Source organism: Streptopelia decaocto, assembly GCF_964273445.1.
Source record: "Streptopelia decaocto genome assembly, chromosome: 6".
NCBI classification, from domain to species: Eukaryota; Metazoa; Chordata; class Aves; order Columbiformes; family Columbidae; genus Streptopelia; species Streptopelia decaocto.
This window is the reverse complement of record NC_138660.1, coordinates 48,190,831-48,202,861: the sequence shown is the minus strand read 5'-3', so window position 1 is coordinate 48,202,861 and position 12,031 is coordinate 48,190,831. Positions and strand designations below refer to the sequence as shown.

The following is a 12,031-nucleotide window of genomic DNA, read 5'->3' as shown; positions in this document are numbered from 1 at the left end:
AGTTGTAATGCAGCTACGGTTTATTTCTGTCAGAGGCTGACTGCTGAAGTGTGAAAGAAACTCATTAAAAATCTCTCACTGTGATCCTGCATTGCAAGGAGAAAAAAAGAAAGAAAATACTTAATGACGGGTACACTTAGCCTGAAGCCACATTCATATTCTGCTTTTCATTTTACAGTACTTCAGTAAGCAATTAAAAGACAGCAATTAGTCACAGAAACACTATTCATACTGGTCATACTGGGAGATTAAAGATGTTAACATTTACTTTATGTTAATATTATGAAAGTAATGAGGGAGATCAAGAATAATACGGACAACTAAAAAGGAATGGTAAAATAACTAGAAGAATCTCTTACCTTAATCTTAAGACAAGATTCACTGCACATGGAACTTCACTGGATTCGTCACTAACAGCAGGCTGAGACTATTAAAAAAAAAAAAAAAAAGGCAAAAAGGCTTATAATGGATGCCAAAGAAAAAAAGAAAAATATCCTGAAATACTTGCCATACTAACAGCTTGAAGTTAGCACAGAATATTTTGCACATCCTCTAACTCTCAAAAGCCTTTTGAACACTTCCAGTAACACAGCCTAAGATACAGCTGATATCAAACTGCCATCTTTCAATTACAGAGATACAAATGATAAGGCCTACACTAAAGCACTGAGTGTGAGAGCTTTCAATCCACCTTGCATCAAAGCTTCAATAACCTATTAAATAATATGCACACAGTGAGAATACCAAGCTTACTACTCACATTATTTTTGTGTAACAGTTTTAGTTGCTAAGGAAGTCCTGAATCTACTCATCTGCAAAGAAGTATTAATAGTAGCATACCAAAGCGGGCATCACAGCTCCGAGAATGTCTTTCACATATAAAAATCATGACTACTGATATCTTTCACACTACCGCTCCACTCTCACACTATGATACCCCTCCCCAGCCCTCAACTAACATTTATATGAAGTGTCAAGCAAAAGTGTATCTTACATAGAGCGTACCTCAGGGTCCTCTACCCTACATGTTTTCATACCAAACTTCGTATATTGTCAGGACTCACAGAAGCCTGTTCAAAGGTTACAGTCAAGCCCTCTCAAAAGAAAGACTTGCATCACAAATCCCGTTTGATTGTTTTCCAACAGTTTTTCACATTAAAGTTACTTAAAAAGAAAGTGTTACACAACATCTGTATTTTATTATCTGTGTATTTTAAACAAAAATTAACGAATATTTGGAAAATCATTCACTCACTAGAAGGGGAGCATACTTTTTTTCCTACTTTAATTAAGTTCCTTCCATTCATATAAACCATTACTATTATTTCTGCATCTTCAACAGACCTTCTATTTCAGTGTACAGGGATGTACAGCCCAAAGACCAACAGGCATACACCAACAGTGACAAGCTGCACTAGTCTCAGTTCCAAATCATCTTCTGGAGCATTAGGAAAACAAAAATCAACAGAAGACTTCAAGCAGAGACATTTTCTCCTCCATAAACTAAAAAACTCATAATAAAAGAGTTACCTAGTTACCTGTATAAACTGAGTCCCAAACTGCAGAACTCTGAGTTTCTAAGACATAAAAAGACTGCCTGAAAAAGTCTTCTTTTTGTACTCAGCTTCCATAAGACATCTCAGATGCTAAAGCACTATGTAAACTAGCTCTGCAATGGGAAGACTTGGGTCATCCCAGAAGCTAACAGGACCAAACATGGCAGGAAGCTGTTAGTCTTTTAGAAAATTTCTATGACACCAATGAAAAGGACAGAATCTAAAATCACAGGGGAAGCAGCAAGTGTCACCCACCCAAGGAACAGACATCTTTAAAAAAGCACTTTGGCTGTAAGCCAGTAATCCTGTTAAGCAATAATTTATAGCAGTGATGCTACCCACACTCTCAGCATAGGGCCATGAAACTCAATATGGTATTTTATTTCTCTGAGTTAACCTACTATGCCACAGTACTGAACTATTTTACTGTATACAGGATAAACCATTTCAGTTACAAGCTACATGGCACGATATGAGTCCTGAGAATGAAAATTATTTTGAGACCTTGTGGCTACTCCAAAACAGTCATCATTACTCTGACAAAAAGACAACAATTAGTGTGATCCAGTTATGGAGATTCATTAAAAACAAGCACATTACCTATCTCAACCAATTCTCCTGGGCAAAAACGTAAGATGACTTTAAATTTCCTACCCATTTTATCCCATGTGTGCTCAATTGTTACAGGCCCACCTGCATACAGCTCTATCTTCACCAGTACTTCACAAGGCTGCAGAACAACACTCCTGCCTCAATTCACATTTCTAACAACAGAAATGAAAAAAGAAATCCCTTCACTCAAACACTTGAAAGAAAATTATAAAGATATTTTTACCTCTGTGCTCTCCTCTTCTTTCACCCTTCGTGACTGGAAAACAAATGTAATGAGATATGAGCTATGCAGCTTTATGCATTACAGATCCAGAAATACTAATAATTAACATTAATACAGAATATTTTATAGAGCGTAAACGTCTTGGCACAAACAAAAGTTACCTTTTCCTGAGAAACAGCAGCCTTGCCTTCCTCACTCTTCTCATCCATTTCATCATCACTCCATTCCCAGTCCCCATCTTCTGTTTTATGGAGGTGACCACTGGAACCTGGAACTCGTCTGACCTACCAAAAATATTAAGTGTTCAGCATTACACATACATATTTAGTTTTTAGTAAGTGTTCTGGTTAATGAGCAGTTCTTCTTTATTTTTATTGTATATGTTTTCATTACTTTGCTGGAGGAGTCATTGGCATATTGGAATGATATCTGATCTCGGGGTCATCCTTAAGCCAGTGGAACAGCTAAGCTATGCAAAATTCATACAGGAAAATGGGGTTTGGATATATTTTACAACTGCTTAGGAATAAACTCAGGTAGATAACAACTGCTTACTATGAACTAACGCTGTAAATGAAAGGAAGCTATTCAGGGAAGCAAAAGTTACACAGGCAAGTTTGTCCTTGGGACACAAGTCTTACAAACTTTAATTGTTCTGCTAAGAAGCTTTACAATCTATAAAGGCACTATGAATACTTTAAAAGTAGAAGTATCCCTATTAAAAAAAAAAAAAAAAGGAGCCATATGCAACCTGAGAAGGTAGACAGGCACACGCCACACCAAACTATCTGGGCAAACTCCTGTAGATCAAACAGTCTAATGAGGCTTAACAGGAGTATCCAGCAGCTAAGTCTGAAAATCAAATACTTTTCTGATCACATGTTGCTCTTTTTCAGAGCCTGACAACACATTTGTTTTCCCTGGATCACATTTAGCCTACTTGAGCAAAACAAAAGAACATCCAACAATTCTTCTCACACCTTGGCCTGCATTTATGAGACTCGTGAGACGGCTGGAAGCACAGCACAATAAGCAGCAGCCCCACTGGTGTTTAGATGAGAATCAGTTTCTCTAATTATTTCACATTACTGAACCAATATACAGTTCCCACTGCACATCTTCAAATGCTCATACAGGTGAGCTCCCCAGCACTATACATTTGTAAGGCTTAAAGCGTATCCTTTTGAATTATAAAAAAGGAAAAAAGTTATTCAGGAAAGCAGCCTGTACATTAGTACAGGCTGGAAAAGGAAAGGAAAAAAGCATTCAATGTTCACAGCACACAAAAGGGAGAACTAGGCAGAAAATCAGTTTCAGGCCAAGAACAACAGCTGGAGAAGACACCTTATAAAAATAACTTTAAAAAAAAAAGATTATGAAATAGATGGTCTCAGCTCAAAATTGTATATCCTGTTTGCCAGTATCCAGAGTAAAATATAAGAGCCTGGTTCAACTCTGGTTTCACAGATTCCTGTCCCTGCGGTGTTTTAATGTCTCGCACTGAAGAATACTGAGCACTGATTAACTTGGTTCTACTGTTCTGGTGGTTGATGACGGTGATGGAAACCCATTCTGCCAGCACAGCTACCTCACCAAACAGGAAGGTGTGTAAAAAAAGAAAAAAAAAAAAAGTTATTTCGTACTAGAAAAATTACTTTTTTTTTTTTTTTCAAAATAATGAAACCTAAACAAAGAATGAACTCGTATTAACCTTGCCCTAACTCCGTCCAGTTGCTGCAAACCACAATGTGGGGAGAGATACAGTGTGTGACAGATCCCAGCTGCTTCTAAATCCCATTAGGTAGTACTTCAGTAAGATACGTGTGGCATGAAAGCAGTATAAGACACTAGAAGTTTGAGCTCATGAGCTTCTAGAAAGCTGGGAGATGCGACATGAATACATTTTTTCTAAAGTGGCTGTTCTTAGAGAGCTGGGCACTTAAGCTATTTCTCTACTGGATTTGGACCAAGCACAATTTGGAGCTGGCTGGCCTGACACCACAACAACAAGAACTTAGGAGCCTTCGTTCAAAACCTTGTATATACACAAGTAGGTATCTTGGTGTCTGTCTGCACTCTTCCTTCCTTCAACACCCATCTGCTCCTCTCCCTTCCTTTTTGCACATATAAGACTAAACTACAGAAAGTAGTGAAGTTTCCACAACCTCAGCACATTTATGTACCCTTCTTCAGTCCTCATGAAATTCCTCCATTACACTTCTTCCCTGCATGCCCAAATAAGAGTGTTCTACTCAGCTTCACTGTATTTTGTGCTCCTTTGAAATGGAGAAGAGGGGAAACCTATGCAGGACGTGGGGGGAACACCCTGCTCCATCACCTGAGGGATAAATTCTGTACTACTTCCCCCATTTCCCATACCAGGCTCCTAACACACCCATTTTAGCTCTGGCTGCCTCAAAGCTTGGTAAAAGAAGCTTCTGTGTGGTTGGGAGAACCAAGCAAAAATCAACAGAAGCAATAGCACCGCAATTTCTCAGCTGCAATCAGCCCAGGCACAATCAATGGTCTCTTACTGTCTCTATCATCAGGGATTAGCACAGATACAAGGTAACACAGCAGGCAATTTGCCTGGTGCTTGTGGGTATCATTTGTGATCCTTCAAGGTACAGACCTGACATAAGATTTTGTTTAACAGCACAAGCATTCTCCCAACAGTAATACACAAAACTATGAGAGGACATTAGCCACAACCAACAGCACACTTTTCAAACAGAACAGAATAGTTTAAAGACACACTCACACACTACGTTATGCACTAATCAGCACCTCTTCTGCACCCATTTTCAGCTGTTCTGAAGACTTATTCTAACTAGAATGATTTTAATGGAGCTGGCAGAGAGTTATGGGAGAAAGCTCTACTGATGAAGATGGAGTGCATTTCAAGTTTTTCAATAGATTGCCATTTAATAAGCAATAAACAAATGGCTCAGGGAAAAGAGAGTAAATTTCTGCAAAATAAAGTGTCGTGTTCAATTAAATTATTTTCTTGAAAGGTGTCTGAAGACAGAAAAAACAAAAGTTTAGACTTGTACTTTGTTGTACTTTGTTTCCCACCTGCACACACATTCACAGGAAAGAAAGAATAATTTCAGCTATAGCAAAGTACCAAACCTATCCAACCTCCAAAAATGTGAAGTTTTTGTCTATGACTCCTTTTTATTGGTAAGTGTGCTTAACACTTGCATTACTTAGCAAATTAATTTGCACAATTTTTGATTAACAGTGACTTTGCTCAGGCTCAGTTCTGCTTGAAGCCACAAAGACTCAGTCACACAGGGAGGGCATGGACCCTTGGTGCAGGACAGCGCAAGAGCAGCGCACCAGGTCTGCAAATAAAATAATTGTCTCTTCATCATAAACCTGCACAACTCTAATATCACATATTGGATGGAAACATATTAGCTTAAATTTCTGTTGTAACTGAAATGTATCATAACAGACTTGATACTATTAATAGTACAGCACTGCTTCCCTTTAGATTTTCTACTGTCTTTTCCAGAGCATATAGGAGGTAACACACGTAAGGTATTTCAGGAGACAGTTAGCATTTTACCATATTCAGCTCAAATTAATAAAAAGCAAAAATACACAAGAAGTAAAGGAATGAAACCTACATTATAGAGCTAACGCTTTTTAGGCTTTAAATTTGCCACAGAGATCCACTTTATAGGGATAAGACAACTGAGACAATCTACTAGTCTGCTCTTGTGATAAGAGACAATCCTGAGACATTCATCAGGGCTGCAGTGGAATGTACCTGGTTGTACAGTGAGCAACCCACCTGCCTGGGAGAAAAACCAGTCTTTTTTTTTTTTTCTTTTCTAAACAAGTTTTTTGCAAGACTTGTGGGTTACCTCAGCCCATCTTGAGGTCAAACAGCAAAGACTGTAAGCAAAGAGGCAGAAACAAAAGGGGCAGTGAAAGGGAAGTTGGATCATCTTGTTTTGGCAGCAGCAATCCCTCAGGATCCTCAGAACCACGTACTCTAAAGCCCTTACAATGCAGCATCAAAATTGGAGTGCACAATCTGCCACACCAACTCTCCTTAAGCCTTCGTTTGTGCTCTTACAGCTGTGTAGATGACTCAGTTGAAAAATTAACACAGAAAACAGCCTGTAGCCAAATCAGCTTTTTAATTTAGCTGATCATGAGCTAGCACAAGCACTGGAGCCAGCACAAGAGGAGGTGCTGGAATATAATTTTCAGTAGTTGCCCCAATCATCTGTGGTAAGAAAGCAATGTCAATTCCCCAAAAAGTGATGCAGACGTAAATATGAACAGGGAGCAAATATATCCAGACACAGCATACATTTGTCTTCAATCCCTTTCCCGTGCATGTTAGTTTAAGTTCTTTAAATCTGTCACACAATCTTTTATCATTCCTTCTTGTTTTAGTCAGCCCCAAGACTATCCTTTCAGTATTAAGCTCAGTATTTTTTTTCCTATGTGCAAACACTATACATATATTGTTGGCTTTTCAGCATAAAATAAACTTTCTCCTAAGTATCTTTGCAGATTTTTCATCATTAATTCATTTATACAATGAACATTATGTATCAGCCCACATTTTCCGGGGTGAGGAAACTGAACTACCTGCTTCCAGTACCCTTTTTTATATGGTACTTCCTCATATAAATACCTCTTTTCTTCATGCAAGAAACATAAATAGCATTATGCGTGTTATTTCATGTTTTGACACAGAAACAGGAGCATAGAAAAACATCTGATAGCATGGGTACACTGGTATCAAATATTCAACTAAAAAGTACAATTTTACTTCAGGAAAAAACAGTTTGGTATTATATCAACATATTATTTGTGTTTTCAGAAGGGATGCATCTAGGATAAGCGTTTAAGCACCGTAACGACAACTGCAGAGTTTGGAGACGACAGTAGCACCACATTATATATGACTCAGTTAAAGGGGTCAGCACCTACTGCAATGTTGATACAATTTATTAGACCATGATTATCTGTATGACTTAAAGAACATTCCCAATCAATCCAAGCAGTAAGCTCCAGCACTGACCAGTTATATCTTTGCTTAGAAAAGAAAAAGTAAGCATGAAGACAATCCTTCCCCCATTTCTAGTAATCCTATTTTCACATCATGTTTGCTTTATCAAGACTTCGAATAATGTTAGAAGTCCTAGGACCTTTTGATAACCATGGGATAAAATTAAAGCAATTTTGTGCCTTAAAGAAATAGATTCTTCTTAAACACTTGTCTTTGGCCACCAAACACTTGTGTTTTGTGCTACCGCAAGTCCTAGTTTGCTAGGATGCAATTTATCTTCTGCTCTAAGCTTTTTTCACTACACTAAAATCTTCAGAAGATCTTTCCTTCATCACAATCAAGTCTTTCCAACCTTTTGGATTACTCTTGAAGTGTTCATCACAGAGTGTGGTAAATCTCTATATTCCTTTTGTCCTTACAGGCCTAAACAACCTTCAACACAGGAAAAACGTTTTCCAGCAAGTACACTAAGAGCCATTATAACAGGTCTGGGAAAAGAAGAAAAAAAAAAAGGAACAAAGATAAACAATCACAGAGTGGCACTACTGCCAGAAATGTTCTGAAATGCATCTTCATCAAGGTGAAAACAGAGTGTTTCTTGAGGTGACATTTTCACATACTTCACTGTTTTGATTGTTTCCTTTCAACTTACAAGAACGGGTGTGCAACACACAGAATTATTTTGCTGAAGAATAGTTACATACATAGATGTACTGAACTGTAGCCTGTTAAGCACTCACATTGCACAATGCAACAACAGGAATCTGTACCTCAGGTGTCAAGCATTTGTAGCAAAAACATTACAGTATGCCCATCAGGGGAGCCGGAGGGAAATGATTATCCCATTTTCTCCCATCAAAACACAGTCCCCTATGGCAAAGCTTACAAATCCTTTCCTTTGGCAGTGGGAAGCTTAAGCTACTGCTGCAGCTTGTTAAAGAAAATGCTGCAATGGGCCAACACAAAAAACACTACATAGAAACAATGAGGAAAGTTCATGGGGACTTGATGGCCTATGTAACACCCAACTGTTATCTAGAAGATAAAGCAGATGGCTACTGATGGAAGGTTATAGAAAGCTGTGTTCACCCCTGCACAAAGTATTCACCTGTGCTTTGCCAATAATCTCAGCCCCACTGGGTCACTGCAGGAACCCATGGAAAATCTAACAGAAACAGCAACAGATTTGAAGACATCACACAAACAGAGTGTGATGGTTTGACTGAAATTGAGTTAATTTTCCATGTAGTTAAAAACTTTTATTCTTAGCTAGCAGTGTCTTTTGGTTTGGGTTCAGTGTAAGAATAATGAGATAACACAGCTTTTCTCTGGGTCAGAGTTCATGTTTTTCTTCTAGTAGCTCTCTATTGCTTTGGATTTGGTATGAAAGGAACGTGGGAACTAGCTGATATCTTGGCCTTTGTGAATGACAGGTGCAGACTGGTAGTAGGAGGGGGCACAGATAGGATGGCACCTGGACTGACATTCAGATTGATCAATGAACTATTCCTTACCCTTCGTGTCATGCTCAGTATATAACTGGAGTGGACATTTCCAGCTAGTCAGTTTCGTTCCAGTTCAGTTCCATTCAGATTTTCTGCTTAGTTTGGTTAGTTCTGCTGGGAGTTCACTGTTAGTTCACCCTTTTGCCATCCTGCCATTTTGCAGTTGGCCCTTAGGCCTTTCTTGTCTCACTGGGATTAGCTGTTCAGGACCACGGTCCCCTCCTCTCCACAACTGCCTGTTCAGCACAGCTGGAGTTTCATGAGGAACTGCACTAAGTATAATTTATTTTATATATATGTATATATAAAAATTAATGCAGTAGTTGAGTACATTATTATAACAGTAGTAGTACATTATTATTATTTTGTTGCCTTATTAAACTGTTTTTATCTCAAACCATGAGTTTCTCCCCTTCCTTTCGATTCTCTCCCCTTCTTAGGGGGTGAGAGGAGGAATGAGTGAGCATTGTGGTTCTTAGTTACCAGCTGGTGTTAAACCCTGACACAGACAGCAATAACGTCATCAAGATCTTTTCGAACAGCAAAGATATTACTACGCAAATTCAGAGAGACAACGCAACATGATGAGCGCCTCGGAGGGTATCCCAAGTCCCACTGTCCTGGTTTTGTTAAAAACATGACCAGTTTCTCTTTTAGTGAATTTTCCTCTCAGCTAATTGCTTTCTAAGTACCTGCATATTTTTCTCGGACACTGTACTTGGTGCTGGTAAGAGGACGAACAGAATGCTGAAGAAGCTCATGTTTAAATTTGTTACTATGGTAACCAAGGTTAACTGCTAATGGGACATATTTGGAAGGAGGGGCGGACTGAACAGGTGACTAAAACTGACCAACTGAGTATTCCATCCCATAATCATCATACCCCCTATATAAGAGGGTGATCACAAGGGTCTCGTCCCTCTTCGACCATGGCCAGCATCTAGAGAGGACCTTGTCTGTCTGCCTGAAACTGCAGCCAACACAAAAGCAGCTAAGAACACTGTAATCTACAACCAAAAGCAGTTTGTAGGAGGAAAAAACTTAACAAGTCACTGACAACATTTTCACAGCTGTGGAAGAGAGACATTGTCAACATCAGCTGCAACAGAGAATGCTCGGACAATTAAGTGAGCAAAAAAATCATCAGTACCACAAAACTATTAAGCATGATATTATTACTATAGTTGTATATGTTTTGCTGTTTACAGCTTATTCCAGTATACACCAGAATCACGAAGATTTAAGAATAAATTAAGCAGCTGACAGAACTATTTGTCCTCACCCTTTTAAAGTAGGATATAGCTAAGTTAACATTCCCAGCCAACAATAGTATGTATCGGCTTTCCAGGAGAATGTCTGTTTAACCAGATGAACAGGGCAACTGTAAATCCCATCCATCGGAGGGTGGCCCAGATCAGACTGACAGAGAGAGAACTCCAGCACTGGAATGCAGAAGCTGCCCACATTTCCCAAAGCTGGGTGAAAAGCAGGCTACAGCATAAGAAGGAAAAACATAAATTGTTGTCTTCTAGGCACTGATGTGCTTGCTACGTGCAGATGTTACAGACTGGGGAAAGAAGAATCTATTATTCATCACTGATTCTTTTGCTTCTGCAATCTTTTTACAAGTTTAATTTTGTAGGGTGACAAAGAAGGGAACAAACATTTTCTCAATATTAAGGTCTTTCTACTTCCTTATTCACAACTATTGAAAAAAGCAAAGAACTGGGCCCACTTACACATTTATTATTTTGTTTCAGTGCCTAATTTTAAAAATACATAACAAGGACACACTGTTGGATACCAGTGCATACATCCATAAAACATGGTACAGCACATGGTCTAGACCACATTAAAATCCATTCTTTTAGTAAATGTAATCTTATGCTATTGTCTTTTTCCTTGTTCTACAGGAAGATGACTGAACTAGTAATCTTGACTTTCCCATTATCTCAATTATTTAAGCTATTCCTATTAAGGTCTCCAGGAACTGAATATTTGGGATGGAGTCCTGGAAAGATTTAAAACATTAACTCTGCTCCTCAGAAGAGTACAGTGACCTGAAAATTAAATTTGTGTAATCAAAATTGTTGGCAGTAATGAGCATTAAACATTTCAGTGACATGGAAGGCACCTTGCCACTCTCCATATATAGGTAACTTAGAGCCAAAAAGTAATTTGTTCCTGAATGTCTGTAGAGAGGCAGACATGTAGATCCCAACCAGCTGCAAAAGTCTTTGCAGAACCCTGATACTGCTCCCTGTTAATATCTAACTAGTCAGAGCTGTTCTCCATTTTTTGCACTTCCATATCTACAGAAGGCAACCGACACTTTTTCTTTTTTCTTTTTTTTTTTAAACACAAATCCTTCTGGAAATACTGCATTTCAACAAATCAACTGGGTTTGCTTTTTCTGGAGATAAAATTGCCTTCTGTTTTTACCACTGATGTCCTTCAGCTACATCTGCTAGTACAGCATTCAAAACATATACATGCCCCAGAGAGCAGGAATGACAAGGTGGTTATTTAAACACCTCACCTTTTTAATTTTTTGCAGTCTGTCTTAGTAAGACCCCAGATTTGACTCTGAGGAGCAAAGAGAAGCACCAGTCTACTGATGCTGAATATCTTCACCTTTCCCTGCGACTGTGGTAATGGGTCTTATAGGAGACAGGACTCCCCCATTACAGAGATTCCAAAAGGTCTTATGGAACAGATACGAGTTACTCTTTCAAGTGCCGATATTACTTGGTAATTGATACGGTGAAGTTTTTTGTGTCCTGACTCCCCTCTTTTCACTTCTCATACAACTTCATGAGAAGCATTTACAATGCCAGTTACCATGCCAGTTATTTTATAGGCAGAAATAGGACACATTGAACACAATTTTGGTTTTAGCAAACATTTTGCTCCGTGTATTTTTCTCTCAAAAATCCCCACTTCAATTCCTTCTATACATATCTTAAGCCTGTAGAGCAATCAGATTTTATAATTTTTACCTTTAGGCCTCTCGCAAACCTTTCCTGAATACAACAAACCTTTCCAACAATACAAAAGCAATTTTCAATCCCCACACCTATGCACTTACTAGCATTCC

The 12,031-nt window shown here is 38.6% G+C and overlaps 1 protein-coding gene across 1 annotated transcript in view; it reads right to left on the bottom strand.

Annotated features, from left to right (window-relative positions):
* The window catches only part of STK39 (serine/threonine kinase 39), a 102,540-nt gene that overhangs the window by 39,248 nt on the left and 51,261 nt on the right, over positions 1–12,031 (bottom strand). Inside the window, exons 11-13 of the mRNA XM_082055655.1 lie at positions 2,553–2,675; positions 2,392–2,424; positions 360–427 (exon numbers count right to left, since the gene is read on the bottom strand). Coding sequence (XP_081911781.1) covers positions 360–427; positions 2,392–2,424; positions 2,553–2,675 — 224 coding nt within the window. The remainder of the gene's footprint in view (positions 1–359; positions 428–2,391; positions 2,425–2,552; positions 2,676–12,031) is intronic.